At 43.4% G+C, this 22,253-nt stretch overlaps 1 protein-coding gene across 3 annotated transcripts in view; it reads left to right on the top strand.

Annotated features, from left to right (window-relative positions):
- Positions 1-22,253, top strand: part of LOC119744861 (solute carrier family 12 member 2-like) — a 33,665-nt gene that overhangs the window by 7,402 nt on the left and 4,010 nt on the right. For 2 of the 3 annotated variants that reach the window (XM_038221039.1, XM_038221036.1), the window contains exons 4-21: positions 611-686; positions 1,368-1,463; positions 1,947-2,086; positions 3,295-3,405; positions 4,392-4,503; positions 5,422-5,549; positions 6,409-6,612; positions 7,656-7,763; positions 8,666-8,789; positions 9,931-10,032; positions 10,960-11,115; positions 12,080-12,179; positions 12,561-12,672; positions 13,553-13,687; positions 14,083-14,189; positions 15,456-15,562; positions 19,910-20,161; positions 21,771-22,135. In XM_038221039.1, the coding sequence (XP_038076967.1) occupies positions 611-686; positions 1,368-1,463; positions 1,947-2,086; positions 3,295-3,405; positions 4,392-4,503; positions 5,422-5,549; positions 6,409-6,612; positions 7,656-7,763; positions 8,666-8,789; positions 9,931-10,032; positions 10,960-11,115; positions 12,080-12,179; positions 12,561-12,672; positions 13,553-13,687; positions 14,083-14,189; positions 15,456-15,562; positions 19,910-20,161; positions 21,771-22,108 (2,508 nt within the window). In that variant the 3' untranslated portion in view covers positions 22,109-22,135. Of the gene's footprint in view, positions 1-610; positions 687-1,367; positions 1,464-1,946; positions 2,087-3,294; positions 3,406-4,391; positions 4,504-5,421; positions 5,550-6,408; positions 6,613-7,655; positions 7,764-8,665; positions 8,790-9,930; positions 10,033-10,959; positions 11,116-12,079; positions 12,180-12,560; positions 12,673-13,552; positions 13,688-14,082; positions 14,190-15,455; positions 15,563-19,909; positions 20,162-21,770; positions 22,136-22,253 lie in introns of those variants that run through there. The other variant, XM_038221040.1, reaches the window with a different exon arrangement.

The following is a 22,253-nucleotide window of genomic DNA, read 5'->3' as shown; positions in this document are numbered from 1 at the left end:
TCAGTGCAACAAGGTCGTACATGTATCTTCCAAAATGGCATGAATGACGCAAAACGCGAGTTATAGAATGTCAAAAGGTCGTATCTCGCTTAAAATAACCCCGATGTACACGCAAAGTCAGTGGACGTCGAGATACGACCTTGTTGCACGAAGCGTATTCGCCCGAGATACGACTTTGTTGCAGAATGGAGTTATGAACGCAAAACGCGAGTTTTAGAATGTCAAAAGGTCATATCTCGCTTAAAATAACCCGGATGTACACGCAAAGTCAGTGGACGTCGAGATACGACCTTGTTGCACGAAGCGTATTCGCGCGAGATACGACTTTGTTGCAGAATGGAGTTACGACCTTGTTGCACTGACGCGACGATTTAATGCGGAACCTTGAAAGGGACTGGCACCCACTAGTCAAGAGTACACTGCCTCAACTAAATACATCAATAGACCTTATGCGTATGATGTCATCAATCCTATAGAGAGAGATGCACAACATGACCTCACTGAGGTCAAATCTCGCATACCCTCTTTAGTATTAGCAAGACAAGGCATGTCTAACGTAGTGAATTTGTGTAGTTGTTCGATGATTTGTGCTATTTCTCATGTACATCAGGTCAGATGTCTGCTGAATATCTGGGGTGTGATGTTATTTCTGCGCATGTCGTGGATTGTTGGGCAGGCTGGCGTAGGTAAGAAAAAGAAAGGAAAAAAAGGTAAAGTGGAAGAACCTGTGTTAACAGGAACATAGTGCCCATCTCTCTTTCATTAGCGATCGGGCCAGACTCATGCATGTATGCTGCTGTGGGGGGATTGCCACACCTCCTCCACAGCAGGTCTGTTACCTTCCCAGCATTCAATAATGCCAGTACCCATTTAACACCTGGGTTGAGAGGAGTAATTGAGGTAAAGCGCCTTACTCAAGGGCACAACACGCATGGCCACGATGGGGTTTCAAACCCACAACCTCACGATCATGAATCCTGTGCTCCACCGCTAGACCACACGTAAAAAACAAAACAAAAGAAAGAAAAAACAAAGGAAAAAAACCTAAAAATATGAAGAAGAAAAACGTTTGAAGAGGTATCAATCAATTGTTACATTCTTAAGGTTAGCCTTAACTTTTAAACATTAGACAAAAGTTACAAAGGTTTATACGTTGATACTTGACTGCTGATAGCTTTGTTATTAAAAAAAACATAATAGCACCTCATAAAATTGTTTCAATATAAATTTCACTTTTATAAATCTTAACTACATACATGTATATTGAGATTTTCCCCCCTTTTTGGAGGGGGGGGGGTAACCAGAAACATGTATTTTTGTAGAATAAAAAACTTGATACATTGACATTCTGTATGTATTTGTGTCAGGTTTTTCTATTCTGATCGTCCTGATGGCTACCGTGGTAACCGTGCTGACAACGCTGTCAATGTCTGCCATCTGCACCAATGGCGAGGTCAAAGGAGGTAGGTTGCCATGGTGATCAGGTCACTGCACATCTGTCAGTTGGAATCTTGGTTTTTGATTTTCCTTTAAATTTGCCAAATCATTTTTCAAACTAGTTTGTCAATTTCCCACACGGAGGAAAACTATCAACTATCCACCAAATATAAACCATGTTATATTAAAGGGAATAAATATGTGCTTGGCCGGTTTTAAATAAGTCCCTTTTTAAGTCCCTTAAATTAAGTCCCTAGACCAGCTTTGGGAATGGACGCTGGTATTTACACAATAAATATAGCCAGTTCAGTTATTCCCGCGTATACACGGGAATCAAAGAACCCCGACACGGGAATCACTTAACCGGCTATATTTATTGTGTAACGTTGCCAGATCGAGGCTATGCATGCATATGGCGGAAGCGTGCAAAGGGCGAATGGACCAGTGAGAATGCAGCACTGGATCGTGAATATGTATGAGGTGCCATCATCTGATTTGCTATCTTGCAGGGGGAGCCTACTACATGATCTCACGCAGTCTCGGGCCTCAGTTTGGTGGATCTATCGGCTTGATTTTCTCCATCGCCAATGCTATAGCTGTGGCCATGTACGTTGTTGGCTTTGCAGAAGTCGTACGGGATCTGTTGGTGGTAGGTTAAACATTGGCATTTTTGCTGGTCCCAGGGCCAGCCAGGTATCCTCTTTGTGCCTCGCTGACTGACCCACCGACTCCCCCACTCCCCGACTCACCGACTGACTCACTCCCCGACTCACTCCTCGACTCACCGACTGACTCCCCGACTGACTCACTGACTGACTCACCGACTGACTCACTCGCCCCCCCACTCCCCGACCCACTCCCCGACTCACCGACTGACTCATCGACTGACTCACTGACTGACCCACTCCCCGACTCACTCCCCGACTCACAGACCGACTCACCGACTAACTCACTGACTGACTCACCGACTGACTCACTCCCCGACTCACCGACTGACTCACTCCCCGACTCACCGACTGACTCACTCCCCGACTCACCGACTGACTCACTGACTGTCACTTACTGACATTTACCTTATTTGTCCAAACAAGTTTTGTATTGTACGTGTAAGTGATAAAGATAGATAGATACAGTGAAATCTCAATAAGTCAAAACCTGCAAACTCAAAAACCCTTCTAACTCAAAAGTAAGAACCTATCCCCGTCCATTTTTGTTGAAAAGAAAATCCTATTTCTTAGTAAAAACTCAACATTTGAGCCCATTCCCCTGAGGTGTGACTTCTATATGGGTTTATGGCTTTGAATTTGCTGTAACAGTTTGCCAAAGGTGGCCAGGGCCGAGGAACTGGCCCCGGCCTACCGGGCTCTATGTCATCCACACATGGCGAAACCCTGATCTGATCGCAGGCACGCGAAGCCCAGAATGTATTTGAGCATCTTTTGACTAGAGACGTTAGCACATTCTGTTAATGCACTGGTGTAAGTTATGTCATGAATCAACAACCAGTCCAGCAGTGGTCCTCGGTTGAACTCGCTCAAGGTTACATATTCTTATCCATCTTGTGCTTTATCTGCCTCCTCCTCTCCCACTCCTGACCCCACTCTTGCCCTCACTGCCACCCAACCCCACCCTCACCTACACCCCCACCCCACTCCCGACCCCACTCCGACCCCACTCCGACCCCCAACCCCACTCCCCCCCCCAACCCCAACCCCACTCCTGACCCCACTCCCACCCCCAACCCCACTCCCACCCCCAACCCCGACCCCACTCCGACCCCACTCCGACCCCCATCCCACCCTCACTCCCACTCCCACCCCTACCCCTACCCAAATACCCATCCCATCCCCCATGCAGGACAATGGCTTGAAGATCGTTGATCCCCAGAATGATGTTCGGATCATTGGTGAAGCAACTCTCATCCTGCTACTGGGGATTACCATGATCGGAATGGCGTGGGAAGCGAGGGTAAGTCGCCAGCCGTTTGTCAAACGTTGAGAGTGCCTCCAGCTTTGGCTTCATCTCTAGCCCCAGAACCATTGTTGTATTGCCTTTAATATGGACATCCTGCTCAACATTGTTGGATCAAGTCCCCCACGATTCCATGCAAGTCTGGTCAAGAGCAAAATCCTTTCACAAATCCCGTCGCATGTACGTGTACAAGGGGATGAACAATAACTAAGGAATGCTTTTGTCCCAGCTCACTTTGACGAGCCTGTGACTTGACTTGAGTCTGGAGGACTTGTGATGGGACTCATGAAGACTTGTGAGTCACAAGCTGTTAAGATGAACTGTGAGAAAAAGCCTCTTATATCAGTCATCCCCAGTCATTTGTGGTGGACTCGACTACAACACTGCTTACATCTTATGGGCAATTCCACGGTTACTCACGTTACATTTTTGATGTACTTTTGAGATTCCTTGGGCTGTAATTACCTTACTGAAAAGGTTTAAGAGCTATTATCCCCATGGTAGATAGAGTAGACCTAGACCAACCTCAGCACCAAAGATGACATCCAGAAAAGTGTGTTATGTATGATAAAACGCACAAAATCGGTTGCTCACGTTACAAAAAGTAACCAATTTTGTGCGTCTTGTTTATCATACATAACACATTTTTCTGGATGTCATCTTTGGTGCTGAGGTTGGTCTAGGTCTACTCTATCTACCATAGGGATAATAGTTCTTAAACCTTTTCAGTAAGGTAATTACAGCCCAAGGAATCTCAAAAGTACATCAAAAATGTAAGGTGAGTAACCGTGGAATTGCCCTTATGTTCTTCATAAAATCAACTATGAAATGGAGATACGGGCAGTAAAATTGCGCAGCTCCAAAAAAATTCAGCCAAATTGGATCACAGTAGATGTGTAAATTGTGTATAGACTTTTACGTAAGGATGAATAAATAAATTTGCATTATTGCCAGCATAACGTCTTTCTTTGGGTTTTTTTTAGGCCCAGTTGTTTCTGTTGCTTCTTCTAGTTATCGCAATGGTCAACATGATGGTTGGAACTTTCATCCCTGCTCCGGACCATGAGAGGGCTCAAGGGTTCCAGAACTACAAAGGTAAAGGAACAATTGTAATGAAACTATAAAGGATTCCTCAAAAAACGCCCTTGGCACTGTAAGCTCACAAGCCTGAAGAAACCTGTAGAGAGAAGACAATGATGAAATTACAGTTTTAGAAGTGGAAGGAAAACACCCCGGAAGACTATGCTGGAGAAAACCCAAAATCACGTAGGGACTAAAAACTCAACCCACATACTTGTATTCGAGTCGCCAAACATCGAGTCCTAGTCACGAGTCACAGAGGTCTAGTCCGAGTCCCAGTCACGAGTAACCTTAACCCTATTAACTCCTCAGAGGCATTTTTGCTGGGATGCAACCCCAATTCTGCAAAATCCTCCATTATTTCTTGAATGTGGTCCTTGGAGGGGTAACCACTGCCTGAATCCTGCAAAATCCACCAACTGCCTCCATGTAAACATTGCATACAGCCTCAATCCTGCAAAATGCTCCGTTATTTCTTGAATGTGGTCCTTGGAGGGGTGACCACTGCCGCAATCCTGCAAACTCCTCCAGCAATCACTGTCAATATGCTGAGGCAGAGCCAGTGACATCCTGGAGCAGTGCAGAGGTTTTTAATTATAATATGGGCCTAAATTAATGTACGGCTGAGCATAAACAACACAAGGTCCGGCCTAAGACCTTGACACAGTGCATCGTCCAAAATCAGTCACACAGTTTTGCCAAAGCCTAAATCTAGGAAAATCCTCCATTTTGCAAAGAGGATTTTGGAGGATTTGGGAATGTTAGGGTTAAGTTCTTTATTTTGAAAATAAGATTTGAGGTAAATTTCTTTTTAACTCGCCCTGTAGTTAGTCACTTTGCTCAAAGTATCCATAAACGTTTCCAAAATTGTACTCTCAACCAGGCCTAAAACAAAAACCTCTTTCCAATTTTTTTTTTCCTGTATTTTTACAGTTGAGCTTCTTCGTCAGAATTTTGGTCCGGACTATCGCGACAACGAAGGATTTTTCTCCATATTTTCCATCTTCTTTCCGGCAGCGACTGGGATTTTGGCAGGTGCAAATATTTCAGGGGACCTCAAAGTGAGTTTTGGTTTCTGATTCACGGCTAGTTTTTAGAGTGTATTGTCACGTTTTAATCTTGTGTTTTTATCAAATGATGTAAATTAACCAAGCTTTTTGTTCAATTTGGCGCTAAACTTGATTGCAAAAAACGTCTTCACATTTTTGAAATGGGTCGCAAAACAAATTTTAATCTCAAAAAGATTGTTTAACTTTTAGTGTTCAAAGGAGGACACTCAAAGTAGAATGAGCCATTTGCGAGTGACCTATACCCTTTTTGGGAGCTAAATTTTAAAAACATCTGGTACACTGACTTGCTCAAAATGCTTGGCACATTTTAACTTTGAATTCTTCAGACCAAAGACACTGTTGCTAATCACATGATTCGGGCAAGCTCTTGCATAGTTACGTATTAAGAGACGCTCAGCACCAATACATTGTTCACAATGGGTGAGAATGGCTCAAAGACACCAGACCATGCCGGAGCATAAGGCTTGCCCCGAATCACGTGATATAGTAACAGTCTCTTTGGTCGGGAGAATGCAAAGTTAAAACGTTCAAAGCATTGGATTAAGTCAGCGTTCCAGATTTTATTCAAATTTAACTCGCAAATGGCTTGTTGAAGCTTATGCGAAAAAATGAAAGCACTGTTTTCTCTTGTTTTTACCTTGTTTTCTCAAAGACTTGTACTTCAGTGGTTTTTAACCATAATTTTACATGTATAAACAATTAATCTGTCTGTTATTATATTCCTTTTTGCAATTCACATGCAGTAAGTGGTTTCCACTAAAGCTACAGTGCATTATTAACGCTACATTTTTAACACAAAAAGTGTGTAACGTCTATATTAATTTTTTGCTTTGGAACCAAAAATTGCCAGGATGCACAGATGGCCATTCCTAAGGGCACCCTGATCGCCATAGCGATGACCTCAGTCAGTTACGCCGGATTGGCGGTCGTCTTGGGGGCGTGCATGTCCAGGGAGGCCACCGGTGACATCGCAGACGTTATCGCGGGAAACTTCACCTCTGCTTGCGAAGAAGTTGGCGCGGATTGTGAATACGGACTACTGAACAATTTCTCTGTAAGCTGATATAATCTCTGTTTATTTTGAGATTAAGGTTGTGACTTTGCGTTTAATTTTGTGAACATTTAGCCAATATTTTCAGAATCGTTTAAACGTTTAAACATTTAGCAGAGATGCAACTTTTCAGGTTTTAACCTGAATTCAGGGTGTTTTTTTTTCTTCAAAAAATGTGACAAATTAAAAGTGCTGGATTTGGTCTGAAACATCCAGAAAACACATTTTTGAAAGGGGGTAAGGGTAGTTTCAGTTTTTTTTAGTAGTGTTTCAGGCTTTTTATTGATATGTTGGTGGCATCTCTGATTTAGCCATTCACAGAAGGCTGACACATGCTCATTATGTCTGCAGACCAGTGTGATTGACATGATAAATCATTGGCAGTCATTGAAAACGTAAAACTTATTGAAATATGTGACCCGCTCTGCAAAAATGAGTCTGATGTCGCATAATTTGAATTCAAGCTTTTGCCATTTTGAAATGGAAACAGTAAAAATTTGCTCAAAATTTGGATTTTTTTTGTTTTTGTTTTATTTTGGTTGTTTGATAGTTTTAGTTCAAATATCTTACACAGAAATGTAAATATTGTAAGAAAAAGAAAAAAATTATGAATCTTTGGTGCTTTTCTTGGTTAGTTACAGTTTATTTGTCATTTTTCAGAGCCTTTTTTCTCCATTGAGACACTTCTAGCTTTGCAAAAACTTTACAGAATGAAACAAGCACAACAATGCAACCAAATATCCCAGAGAGGTCCATGATATACCAAATGAAAGCTTATTTCATTCCCATTTCATTAATGTAGTTAACTCAAAATGTCAGTTTTGCCACAACAGACTCATTTTTGCAGAGCGGGTCACATATGTGTGGCCCGAACGTAATTAAGTGTTGAAGTGCTTCAAAGGTTTTGTAAATTAAATAGGTTTAAAAACATCGTTACTTATTTCTGCTATGTAGGTTTAACCTCAGGAAGACTGCATGAATGGTGAACGGTTCCATTTTTATGATTTGGGTTTTCATTGTTTGTGTTTTCTTTGTTTGTGTTGTAGGTGGCAAGCCTGATTTCTGGTTTTGCCCCGTTGGTTCTGGCCGGTGTTTTTGCAGCAACCTTGTCGTCGGCTCTGGCTAGTCTTGTCAGTGCACCCAAAGTGTTTCAGGTAAAAATAGGTGTAGAAAGGTACATACTGTAAACAACATAGGGAAAATATGAGCAAGCATTTGCCTCTTACTGGCTTTTTCCCCAAGTTTATGGTTTATCAGGCTCGGAATCCAGGTGGGGGAATTTGCCAGGTGTATACCCCCCCCCCCCCCCCCGCCCCAAAAAAATATGAAATTAATAATAAATGAATAAATAATATATAACAAAATTAAAACATTTAAGAAATATCAACAAAATAAATAAATACAAATAAAAAATAGTGACAAATAATAATAATTGCATATTCTTGTACAATAAAAAATTAGCATTCTTTAAAGTAAATATGAATATCCACTTTCTTTTTTTCCCACCGTACGTTCAAGTGTATACATTACTAGTTCATGATGGTTACGATAACTGGATCATTCATAAATTTGGGGTCCAATTTTTTGGGGTGTGTGTCCTTGTTACATGTACATTCTCATATAAGATTTTTTTTTAATTCACGGCACTTTCTTTATTGTCAATCTTTTCTTTTAATTCCAAGAGTGATTAAGTGAAGCAAAGTACCTGCCAAAAAAAAAAAATAGTTCGAAGTCACTTTTAATGATACTTGCATGGCAAATTACACAGGTCAGGTGTAACTGGAACACAAACAATGTCACACTTTTGGACCCCAGATTTATGGAATGACCCAGTTCATTGTATGCTTTCGCAGATACATTCCCCTTTGCAGGCATGCAACTTTTCCTCGGATTCGCTGATTTCCTTGGGTTTTTTTACTTCTCATGAATGCCATTACAATTTGAAAAACACTGTACAAAGTCTTGTGTGGTTTTGAGTTTCCTCATTTTTTTCTAAATTCCCAGTTGCATGCCTGCCCGTGCAAAACCTCTCATGTTTTTCGTTTTTTCCCGAAAGGCTTTGTGCAAGGACAAGATTTTCCCCAAGATTGAGTTCTTTGCTGTTGGTACTGGGGCGGGGGACGAGCCTCGTAGAGCCTACATCCTGGCGTTCTTCATCGCAGCTGCCTGTATAGCCATTGGTAAATCAACACAATCTTCCTTCTTGTGATATTTGCAGAGTCACATAACCTTTCATTTGGGATTACCAGATAACCCATGATATTAGCGAATGTCGCTTGACAATAGAAGCATATTTACATGTATGGGCCCATTTAGGCATGCAATTTTCCTCGGATCCGCTGATTTCCTCGTTTTTTACTTCTCATGAATGCCATTACATATTGGAAAACACTTAGGCCAAAAAAAAAAAGTCTCCGGTTTCTGGTATGCGGGCGCGTCGCCGTAGCCATGCGCGTCGGCAAAATGAAAAAGTTTTTTTTTCAATGCAAGATGATGTCTCAAAACCGCCAAACTCACTGGTTTGACTGGAATCCTGCTGTTGCACAATTTTAACGTGTTTTTAGATTGGGTTATGGTCCAGAATAAGCTTTATGTGGCCTCTCTGGACTCCCATATATATTTGCACTAAGTTTAGTCGGGCACCATTCATACCATTTGCAGTCATCAGCCGACATTTGAAGCAAAAAAATCAGGTAAAAAAAAAACAAAGGCCGCGTCGCCGCACCACTTTTTGGGCAAGCTCCATACCAGAAACCGGAGACTTTTTTTTGTTGGCCTTATCAAAGTCTTGTGTGCTTTGGAATTTCCTCATTTTTTTCTAAATTCCAAGTTGCTGCCTGTATTATGTAAACTACAGCGCTTTAGTGTGTTCCACAGAATATATTTATTGCCTTTATTAGGAAAAGCCCACTCAGAACACAAAATTGGCAAATTTGGCGACAGCCATTTTCTGAGGTGGCACCAGGCTTGTGTGAGTTGCACTTAGGTACTAAGCACGCATTCCGGGCTCCTTCTTCCAGTAGGGTCACCTTAATAGACCGCTTGCAGACGCGTTCGATAATCGACGCGCGAAGGCGCGCGACGCCATGTTGTGGGTCAAGCGCATATCTATCCATGCACATTTTGTCCCACAACATGGCGTCGCGCACCTTCGTGCGTCAATTATCGAACGCGTCTGCAAGCGGTCTATTGGTGCGTGCCTTGTCTTGCAGCATGTGAGCAGAGTGCGGCATGCCAGCAGATGTGGCACCACCACGCTTTACTCATAACCCTGTTTCGTTTCTATCTGACTTTTTTGGATTCTTGATTTGTTCCCCGCAGGAGAGCTGAATGCTATTGCTCCCATCATTTCCAATTTCTTCCTGATGTCTTACGCACTCATCAATTTCTCCTGTTTCTCCGCCTCGTTGGCCAAGTCGCCAGGTAAGATGCGTATCCAGGCAACTCTCCAATTTGGTGGGAGTAATTTTCTGAGGCCATCGAATGAAAGACAAAGAAACTAAATTAATTATATTGTCAGGTAATTTTTAATTTTTTTAGAGGCCAAATCTCAACTAGAACCACCTCAAGATCATTTGAAGACCTTTGAGAGATTCACTTCCCAAATGAAATTATAATTTTTAACACCTATTTGTACATTTCCACAATCCACTGTGTGTGCTTATTCTAGTTTGACTTAAATCTGATGTTCCATTATATGTGAGCTTTTGTTTGAAGTCTCAGAAATCGTCTTGTCTATATCACTGGAACCCAGAATGGCATTTGGCCTCAAAGGGGCAACTTCCCAGCCTCGTTACCATGGGTACAATCTGTCTGCGCCATATTGGTTCCCATCATGCCTTGCGTGATCTTAACCCCTGGAATTGTGTAATATAAATGTGTCAAATAGTGGCTCATTTAAATTAGGACAGCAGTCGATGTATCTAACACGGGACGTAGTGCTTACAATTTTTAAAGTTTGTTTTTGTAGAATCAATCCTTTCAAACATGAGACTTTGACGTCACGTTATTTAGCAAGGATTTACATCAAATGAACGTACCTCTGTCGTCCCTTTGCAACGCAAGATAGAGGTTTTTGGGGGCGAAAAAACGAGGCCTTCATAATCCATATAAAGGCATCGGGAGTTTGAAACAAAATATTCGTACCTGACTTCACATACAGGAGAGGGCGCGTGGGCGTGCAGTCTTCGAAATACATGCGCAACACACTCTGAATAGCCGGTCAGCGTCGTTTACGTGTTCATCATGGCTAGGGGTTAGTGAAGGAACGCGCACACGCGCCCATGGAGTCCAAACTTCCATAAAGATCAATATTGTAATAGGCTTTAACGTGTTACTTTCTCTCTGTAGGTTGGCGTCCGGCATTCCGTTACTACAACATGTGGGTGGCCCTGCTGGCCGCTGTACTATGCATGGGGGTCATGTTCTTGATTAACTGGTACGCAGCACTCATCACCATCTTTATAGTGACGGCGCTGTACATGTATGTGCACAACACGAAACCAGGTAGGTCATTGGGAACCAGCTAAAACTAAAACTATGATAGAGGGTGCCTCAGTCTTTTCTCTTTATACCTTGTAAGGTAGAATTGTGTGTTGAGAGATTAACAATTGAACATTTCCTTTTGGCCCTCTACCACGTAGTTTTAACCATTTCTTGCTGGGAATCGATTTTCAAAAAAGGCAAGATATAGCAGCCAACTTTTGATATACAGCCAAACACCACAAAGACTGATTCGCAAGAGTCATTTCAACAGTATTTGTATGATATTTCTTGCTGAAACCTCATATGTTTCAATACTCCGGGGTGTGCCCACGGTGCATAACTTGTACAACAGGCCGTGCACAGCAGCCAAGTTCAAGTACAACACACGGTCTGCCTCCACAGACTTCTCGGACTTTGTGTGTGTGTAAAAAAAGTTTGGGGATTAGTGTGTTTAGACGTCATTCGGAGACGAGTCGAAGCACGCTTGTCGTTTCAACCCGTCAGCCATGCCTGTGTATAAAAACAGCCAGATCGTGTTAACACATCATCCGATGTGAAGTGGTTAATAGTAGTGTGTAATATTATTATTTTTTTTTACTAGTTTTCTTATATGTTTTCACTTGTACCAAAGATGGGCAGACAAAATGTCATGCGAGTGACCATGACATTGCCTAAATAAATTTTGTTCATCTAATATCTCTAGTTCAACACATCTTCTGGGTTCCTCTTTTGAAGCCCGAAGGAACTAAGAGATAAAAAAAACATGAAGCAATCCTAATTTGTAGGGATGAGAGTTACAGTCCCCCATTATTTCAGGCCATAGCTAGATAGAATATGGCAGAGACTGGAAACCCATGTCGGATGGATTGGAACCCGAGTCACCGAGATGGAAGTTGAGGAATGAACTGTGCCAACCTGACTCTCCTTCGGTATACACTCAAATTAACTGTGTAAATTTGTTCTTATTTCAATCTCTGTCTGTTAGAGATCAATTGGGGTTCTTCCAACCAGGCTTTCATCTACAAACAAGCGCTGACCAACACACTGAAGCTGAACCAAATACCCGCACACGTCAAAACGTTCAGGTGAGGAAACACGCAGCTGTCATTTCAACATTATGGTGTCGTTTTACATACCTATCCATTCCATGTATTTTCACTGGTTCACGTCCCCATTTGATTTGTCAGTTACTTGCAAGAAATCAATGTGTACCAGGGAGGTTTCCCATGTCATAACACATACCTATCCTGTCTTTGCGTGCACTGCAGAGGACGACATTTTCTCCCCATAGCATGGCTCATATCTTTCGATCAGTGTCCCATGAACATAGACAATGACAAATTGGGAAACTAACACAATAGAGCTTGGTAGCTCAGTTGGTAGAGCACCGGAACGGCAATCCGGAGGTCCCAGGTTTGATTCCCTCTTCGTTTCAATTATGTGGATTGTTGTATTTCCCCATGCAGGCCACAGATTATTGCATTGACTGGTCCCCCCGAGTGCAGGCCTGCCCTGGTTCACTTCGTCTCCCATATCACCAAGAGCACAAGCCTTCTCATATGCGGAGCAGTGCTGACAGTAAGTAATCTGCTATGGTCACAAGTTGTCTGTGATTTGACAAGAGCTTGTCCTCAAGAATCGTTGCGGTATTCCAGTTCTGAGTGTAAATAATCTACCATAGTCACAAACTGTTTTTCAATTTGAAAAAAAAAGACAACGTGTCTTTGTGGAGCATAGCGGTTTGCTGTTCTGATCATAAGAAATCTGCTACAGTTCCAAGTTGTCTGCAATTAGACAAAATCTTGTCGTTTTGCAGTGTTATGATCAGAATCTAGTGGTGGGGATCATAAGTAATCTGCTACAGTCGCAAGCTGTCTGCAAGTAGACAAAAGCTTGTCATTGTGAAATGTGGAGCATTATGATCAGAACCTAGAGGTGAAGAAAGTTATCTACTACACTTGATTTGACAAAATCTTGTCCTTGCAAAGCATTTTGATCAGAACCTAGCGGTGCAGATCATAAGTAATATGCTACAGTTGCAAATTGTCTGGAGCATAACCATAAACGACATAAAGCGTGGTTGATTCATCAAAAATTCCAAGTTTTGGCCCAAAAATCTAACATCACGAAATTCAGTCAAATGTTCAAACGAGGTGGGTAGAGGCCAGAAATGAATCCCCTGAAGATTTCAGCTCACTACAGCTAGGATCCAGGGAGGAAAAAAACATTTCAGGTTTTTACCCAAATGTCCAAAAACCAAAAACAAATCCGTATCCGCGGTCATCAAAAATTCCAAGTTTTGGCTCAAAAATCCAACTTCACGAAATTCAGTCCAAAGACACAGTTTTCTTTAAAAGTTGGGAGAAAGGATTTTTAAAAATTAATTTCTTTAGCCTGTTAATTAGCGTATAGAAGCTAAGCTTTTTATGGAAACATTTTGTCTAAATTTTTTATACAGGGTGAACAGAATACAAATTTGATGGAGCTTCTAACGGACTCACACGAGAAATGGCTGGACTTTCAGAAAATCAAAGCATTCCCAGCTATGGTAGCAAGCCCTACGCTAAGGACCGGGGCACAGGCACTCATGCAGGTAGGCGTGTGAGGGGGAGTGTGGCTTAGTGGCTAGTGGTTTATGACTCATTATCAGAGGGTCATGGGTTCTAATCCAGCTGCTGGCCATATGTTGTGTCCTTGGGTAAGCTACTTTACCCCCACTTTTCTCTCTCCACCCGGGAGTTAAAAAAAGTACATGTACTGGCATTAGCTGGGGAGTAACCTGCGATGGGCTAGCATCCCATCCAGGGTGAATAGAATATCCTTGGTCGTTTCATGCCTAGGAAATCGGAGATAAACACCATGGTGAGCAGGTCCTTGAGAAAATTAATTCAGTGTTGCAAAAACGTAAAACGAGAAAGTTAAACCAGTTTTGATCTGGATTTTTCGCTTTTTGCAGCGTTAATGTAAATTTTGTTTGTTTCTGTCTAGATTGGTGGTCTGGGTAAGATCAAGCCCAACACAATCATCATGGGGTTTCTGGGTAAATGGAAGACAGAAAAGCCGCAGTATGTCCACGACTACGTTGGTATCATACAGTAAGTAGCTATTTGCACGATTCGGGTCATGTCGGTAATGGGCTTCCAGACCTACGGCTGTGTCTGTACAGCTCGCAAGTTGACAGAAACAAATGGCGAGATTTTACAGGAATAGTCGGTCTAATGACATATCATTTTGGGTTTATTTTGTGCCAGACTGGGCATATTCATTCAAGGGTAATAAATAAGTTATGTGAAGAAAAAAAAAAAAAGGATTTAATTTTACAACATTTTGAAAAAAAAATGCAAATTAATGATCAAAATACAATAAAAAAATGTGTACCTCAAGCTTAGGTCAATCCATCATGCACATTACTATGTTTGGTACCAAGACCTAGACAATTGCAGGAGACAAGAGGTTTATTTGGACGCAGCTACGGTAACCCTCCTATGCAAACATACATTCTGTGCATGACAAGTAGTCCTCTCAGTCAAAATCAGACAAATGACTGTTTTCAACAGTAAAGAATTCCCAGCCTACATAAAGCAGGATTGACTGGCTGGGAGTGTTAAAGTAATTTGATGCAGCTATGCTTTGACTCAGGTTGAGTGATAAAACAGCTGTGATCACAACTTGCCTGCTTTGTCTGTTAACCCAGTTTGACTAGTAACAGTGCTTGGTTGATAATGATCTGACTGCTGGTGACTAGCTTTTGTTAAAAAACATAGCAGGGGAAGTGGATGGAATTCTGATTGTCTATGACTGTTTAAATAGCAGGAGGGTTAATCATCAAAACGTGAGATTTGATCGGTGTGCCATGCTTACAGACTCCAAATCTTGTCGGTAGTTATAGAGATTGTGGGTTTGAGTCCTATGGGGGAGTGTGGCCTAGTGGTTAGGGTTTGTGACTCATGATCAGAGGGTCAGGGGTTCGAATCTGGCTTCTCGTCATATGCTGGGCAAGCCACTTTACCCCACTTGCCCTTCTCCACCCAGGAGTATAAATGGGTATTGGCATTAGCTGGGGAGTAACATGCGAAGGACTAGTATCCCGTCCATGGGGAGTAAAAATATTCTCAATCATTTCATGCCAAGGAAACCAGAGGTAAACGTCGGCCTGATGGACCATATTGGCTTGTGACCTATGGGGTTCAACTTGTGTTCATAGGCAAGACACTTCATCATTCTTTTCTGCTCCCGACCCTGAATATGAGAGGCAGAGTTGGCTACTGTTTTTAATAGAGTAAGCTGATGGCATCAAATACAACAAATCTGCTTCTGCAAGTTATTTCAAATTATTGTGGGCTTTGATTTTTTTTTTGCAGCGATGCATTTGACCTCAACTTGGGCGTTGGAGTACTGCGTATCAAGGAGTCGTTTGACGTGTCTAGTGCCCTGAATACCCCTGGCTTCACTGACTATGTTGAAGAAGGTGAGCTGTGATTAGAATGGTGACCTGACCATATAACTAAGATGTTTATCAAAGCGTGATTTTGTTTGGGGATTCGACTTCTCGGCCTCAGCTCCGTGATTTCAATATCCTTGATTGACACTGTGTGGCTCGTCATTGGTCCATTTTCTGTTATTGAAACTTAAAATCCTGTCACACAAATCATGAAGAGCGCCACCTATAGTCGGATACTGTCCAGTGCCCCTGACCCCACCCCACCTGTTTTGAAATGCCCATGTTAACCCCAACCCCATGCACATACAAGCACAATTGTTCCAAAATTGTGGGGACCACACACTTGATGAGTGATAGTTATTGTTGAGGCCAACAACGCTGTGAGGACAGCAGGAAGTCCCCATAACTCGCTTCTTATATCCTTCACGAAACAATTCCCCACAACGCGGTCACCGCTCACTCACGCAATCTTGACAAGAAATCGCCGCATGTGGCCACAACCGCTTCAAGAAATTGACAGTCACACCCTGCTGAGAATAATTGAATAAAATTTGTTGTTTAGTCTCTGTATTTTGATGACAAAGACAAGAAAGTATCCCAGCATTATAGCGTGTTCATCGTATGTAATGGTACCTTTTTCTTGCTAACAAAGTTCTCCATCAGCCAGATCATGGGCAGTCCAGATTTCGGATTGGTAAGCTACGCAGGTGTCAATGGTAGAGAGTTTACAAGTGACATAATCATTTCTCTATTCGATCGTGACCCCGATTCAGTAGACATTGCATTTACCATGCTCAGTGAAACTGAAACAAACCAACAAAATGAAACAAACCAACAAAAACAAACCAACAAAATGAAATGAAGACAGTACAATCACGTCATATGTGCTGACTTCATTGCCTTGTGAATTCGAGTGATTCACAATGCAGTGCGCCACCAAGAGTTTGCCACAGAGAGTTCATTTTACCCAGTGCATTGTGGGAGATGGTCGACAAATTCGCAGCGCGGGACATTTGAAATGTTCGTTATTCCGGTCAGTAGTTTCATAAGCATACCGTATGATTCGAGTATATGTTTGCCCTTTTCTTTTCTTTGTATCAATATGGTAATTTTTTATAAGGAGGCAGAACGCTATGCCCAAATCTATAACAAATTAGCTCAAATTGTCTACTGACACTCATTCAAATTGGCCATGTTTTGTTGACCATAAACTTGAAAAGTTGACTCTCCATGGCAAACTCGTGGTGGCGCACTGCGTTGTGAATCGCCCGAATTAATTAGGGAGTGTTAACTCATAATACTGTGCACTAGTCAACTTGAACGGGGTTGCGGAGGGGTCATGAAAAGGTCACATTAACTCTCTATAAGTGTCTGGTCTACTGTGTGTTATCTCTGACGGCATGTTGTAGCACCAACAATTGTATGAAATTTCATTTACAAGTCACTGTATACGTACTCAAAGTCCCCTCTGTTATCGTGAAACTTGTGTAATTTCTGTCCAAGCTAAGGGTTTTCATGCAAATACATCACTGTGTGTATGATATGGACCATAATTGTATGATAGATAGTGTACTTTATCTTCAAGCAAATTTGAATCCTAAATACTGATTGGTTGATCCATGGCAACAAGAGTGTGATATAATTCCGTATCCAGTCTGTACATACCGGTAGGTATGGAATAAAAAGACTAGATCGGCAGCACGTGCATGGAGGATCACGTGCTGGAGAAAAGATACAAAACTTGCACGCCAAATGTGACGTGACGAACGCAACGCCAATGAGCTGGAGGAAAGATACATCAGCTGTATTACTTTACGTTAATTTTTTTGCGCGTCCATGAGAGACCACAAAAATGGCACACAGTCAGAGTAGTTTGAATGGGCGCATATGCACGATTTAGTTTTTTATTCCATATCTATGGGTCCACATTGCACTCTGGGTATCGTACTATTCTAAAGATGCCTGTGCTCTTTGTGCCATACACACATGTAATGGAAAACTCCTCAAAAGTGACCACAAGATGTGTGTTCCATCTTTACTTTGCGTCAACTTTGCTTGAAGATAAATCTATTATCCCACTTGCGCTCGTGGAACACGGAAAATGAAGTGTGCGTGTGCCCCATTTGCCTTCGGCCTTGTGGCATATGGGACACAGACGCATTATATTGTAAGTTATCCCACGAGCACGAGTGGAACACGAAATAATGTATTGCGTCCCACATACCACGAGGCCGAAGTATGTGGGACACAGACGCATTACATTTTCCGTGTTCCACGAACGCGAGCGTGATATCGAATTTATCTTCAAGCAAACTTGATACACAGTAAAGATGGAACACGCACGCTGTACGCAAACTTTTCAGCGGTTATCCTATCACACGTGCGTGATGTACGGAATGACGCTCGCATCTTGTTTATATGTAGCACGGCTTGTTGCCATGGATCGACCAAATCAGGATTGAGGATTCAAGTTTACTTGAAGATAATATTCCGTGTTACATCCGCTCTCGTAGGATATTTAATAGTATATGTTTTGTATACATACATGTAGTGCATTGTACATTTGTTGTAGACTATGAATCGTTCAATGTGTTGATATTATAGTACTCTTCCATCGAATGTTCACAATTGTTTAGATGGAAGGGACGTATGTGAATATGTGTTGTATTTTTTTTAATTTCTGTTTTTGTTTTAGTTGAAATAAAGTTGTGTTTTTTTAGATGTCCATTGCCCATTCCCTGCATGCTTTTATATCAATGTAAATTTATATCAATATGTCCCACCTCATGCAGAATCTAGCCCAAGTTGGTCAATTTTCTTTCCATAAATATTTGTATTTGGCTTAAAAATTCACTAGCAGGGGAAATCCGGGTTTTTTCAGCTGAGCGCGTACAAACTTCCGGTCATGAAATACCAGTCTAAACTTTAATGTACTAGTTTGATTCATATCAGAACTTTACTGTAAAAACTGTTAACCTAGTGCTGCAGCCGAACCGCCAACCGCCGAACTGAACTAAAAATAGCCGAACATGGCCTTCCGAGGCGAACCGAACTGCACCGAACGGAACTGCAGTCATCCCACCTCGAAATGTCTCACCCATGCCCTGTACATGTGCAGTATAAAATGAATGGTTGTTTCGATGGCGAGCCTGCATGAATATATGCACTGTCATGTATACGTGGAGCTGTGCATATGGGAACCGCGCGAGTGGTGCGTGACTACAACCACAATGTTTTGTAGGCCTTGTGAGTGTAGTAATAAACAAAGCGGAGATCCAGTCAAGCATTGGACGTTGGTGCACAGGAATGTGGCCGTTGTGTCAGTCTGTGTGCAAATTGAATTTTATAACACCTCACCTACAGATACTGTGTCTTGATTGGCCGAGAGCGAGTCACATGTTACTTTCTAATTCTCTGTTATCTTTCTGTGCATGGCCAAAAGTACTATGCGCATAGCAACCAAAGTACTATACCATTAGCAACCGAAGTAACATTTCCACGGCGCGGTATTTGTGTGCAAATGCATGCTGGTGTGCGCACCTCACCTACAGATACTGTGTCTTGATTGGCCGAGAGCGAGTCACATGTTACTTTCTAATTCTCTGCTATCTTTCTGTGCATGGCCAAAAGTACTATGCGCATAGCAACCAAAGTACTATACCATTAGCAACCGAAGTAACATTTCCACGGTGCGGTATTTGTGTGCAAATGCATGCTGGTGTGCGCGTTGCGCGTAGCGCGTATTGTTCCAAAGAGAGCGCGCCGCAGACTTGGGTTCATACATTTCGAGAAGGGGTAGTTTGGAAGAGAGAAATACATTTTCCACCAATTTTGTATTGAAATTGAAGTTTATTTCAACTGTGTTCAGATTTAAATAATGTAAAATATTAAAATCAAGCAGAATCTGTGGGTGACGTGTTATAAAACAAATATTGAATGCTTTATCTCGTGGTAAAGTAAAACTAGCCTCCCTCGGTGATCCATGGACCATTCTATTTTCCCTCGGCTTCGCCTCGGGAAAATAGAATGTTCATGGATCACCTCGGAAGGCTAGTTTTACTACACCACTCGAAGCATTCAATATTTGTATACTTGCACTCCGCCATAGCGCCAGGCGTGGCACGTGCATTTTGGCACGTGATAAGTTTCTTCAAGGCTGACCAATCAACCTCAATGGGGAGGGAAGGACATTCATTCCCTGTCATAATTCATTGTACACTCACTTCATATGGGGATATGTACACACGTTCTAATCGTATGGCGCAATCCGGCAAACATATATACGTTTAGGCTTTTCGATGTACATTGAACACCGACCAAATCTAGGGGATCAGTTTCAGCACCATGTTCACCCCTCTCTCTTTCCCTTGACAGAAAAAGTGCCTGATATCAAAGTAGAAATAACGCCGTCTTCAATCACTGAGGAAGGACAGGAAGGGGAGGAGCCAGTAGAACCGTTGGCCGCTGAACCGCCAAACACTCCAGCAGAATCCAAGATTCCTTCTGTTGACAGCACGGCGCTCATCAAGGGACAACCCATCGATGTTGTCATCAAATCTATGCAGAAGTTTCAGGGCAAGATGCCGAAAGGAAACATCGACGTGTGGTGGCTTTTGGATGATGGAGGTAGGCTGAAATGCTGCTGTAAAAATAATCATGATCATGATATTTTGTGTTAAAAAACCTGAGCCTATAGAAATTTGTAACCCGCCTCCTCCCCCCCCCCCCCAAAAAAAAGTTACCTACCTACCACTCTGGGTTGTTTCCCAATGCAAAAGGAACCACAATCCTTTTTTCATGGCTATTATATTTTTAGACAGTTCAGAGAAATGGAAATTGCCTTCAATATCACTGTTATACTATAAAAAAAGAAAAGGTGTGCGCATGCGTGTGCACAAGTTCCTTGACCTCGAATGTATGTGGGTGTTAACAAGTTGCTCATCTGCAAAGCAGGTGACAGGCGGCAAAAATGGCCTCTCGATTGCTCAGCTGGAGACAGGTGGTGAAGCCGCCTTTCGACTGCGCAGCTAAAGACATGTGGCGATGCCACCTCTCTACTGCTCAGCTGGAGACAGGTGGCCAAGCCACCTCTCGACTGCGCAGCTTGGGCGAAGCTGCCTCTCGAGTGTGCAGCTGGAGACAGGTGGCAAAGCCGCCTCTCGACTGCGCAGCTCGAGACAGGTGGCAAAGCCGCCTCTCAACTGTGCAGCTGGAGACAGGCGGCAAAGCCGCCTCTGGACTGCGCAGCTGGAGACAGGTGGCAAAGACATCTCTCGACTGCACAGCTGGAGACAGGTGGCGAAGCCGCCTCTCCACTGCGCAGCTGGAGACAGGAGGCAAAGCCGCCTCTTGACTGCGCAGCTGGAGACAGGTGGCGAAGCCGCCTCTCATCTGTGTAGCTGGAGACAGGTGGCGAAGCCGCCTCTGGACTGCGCAGCTGGAGACAGGTGGCAAAGCTGCCTCTCGACTGCACAGCTGGAGACAGGTGGCGAAGCCGCCTCTCCACTGCGCAGCTGGAGACAGGAGGTGAAGCCACCTCTGGACTGCGCCGCTGGAGACAGGTGGCAAAGCCGCCTCTCGACTGCACAGCTGGAGACAGGTGGTGAAGTCGCCTCTCCACTGCGCAGCTGGAGACAGCTGGCGAAGCCGCCTCTTGACTGCGCAGCTGGAGACAGGTGGTGAAGCCACCTCTCCACTGCGCAGCTGGAGACAGGTGGCGAAGCCGCCTCTGGACTGCGCAGCTGGAGACAGGAGGCGAAGCCGCCTCTCCACTGCGCAGCTGGAGACAGGTGGCAAAGCCGCCTCTGGACTGCGAAGCTGGAGACAGGAGGCGAAGCTGCCTCTCGACTGCACAGCTGGAGACAGGTGGCGAAGCCGCCTCTCCACTGCGCAGCTGGAGACAGGTGGCGAAGCCGCCTCTTGACTGCACAGCTGGAGACAGGTGGCGAAGCCGCCTCTCGACTGCACAGCTGGAGACAGGTGGTGAAGCCGCCTCTCGACTGCACAGCTGGAGACAGGTGGTGAAGCCGCCTCGACTGCGCAGCTGGAGACGGGGCGAAGCCGCCTCTTGACTGCGCAGCTTGAGACAGGTGGTGAAGCCGCCTCGACTGCGCAGTGGGCGACAGCCGGCAAAGCGAAGCCTCATGTTTAATAAAATGTGTAAAAAACAGAAACCACATGCTTTCTGTCAAAGGGAAATAATGCTCTATATAATATTTTGCCCTCCCCCATGCAGGCCTGACCCTACTCATCCCTCACCTCATCTCCATGAAATCCAACTGGGAGAAATGCAAGCTGCGGGTCTTTGCCACCACGGGCAAGAAGGAGCAGATTGACCGGGAGAAGATGAACATGGCCAACATGCTCAGCAAGTTCCGCATCGACTGCTCGGATGTGGAGATCATCCCGGACCTGAACAAGAAGCCCAAGGAGGAGAGCTTGAGGCGGTTCAAGGAGCTGTCCAAGCCTTGGATGCTGGATGAGGAAGCAGGGGAGACCACGGAGAAGTTTCCTTGGAAGATCAGCAAGGAAGAAATCATCACGCTCAAAGAGAAGGTAAAGTTCTTGCGCTAAAGCACCGACCCCTCCACAGTGACAATTATAAACTTGGGCCGTTTTGGGGCCATCGTGGCTTGTAAATGCTGGTACCTATACATTATATACACAGTAATATTCACATTGAACAGCTCTTAGTTCATTTTTTTCCGTCTGAAATCTT

The sequence above is a fragment of the Patiria miniata genome, unplaced genomic scaffold (genome assembly GCF_015706575.1).
Source record: "Patiria miniata isolate m_02_andy unplaced genomic scaffold, ASM1570657v1 HiC_scaffold_7, whole genome shotgun sequence".
In the NCBI taxonomy this organism is placed as follows: Eukaryota; Metazoa; Echinodermata; class Asteroidea; order Valvatida; family Asterinidae; genus Patiria; species Patiria miniata.
This window is presented reverse-complemented; position numbering and strand designations above follow the sequence as displayed.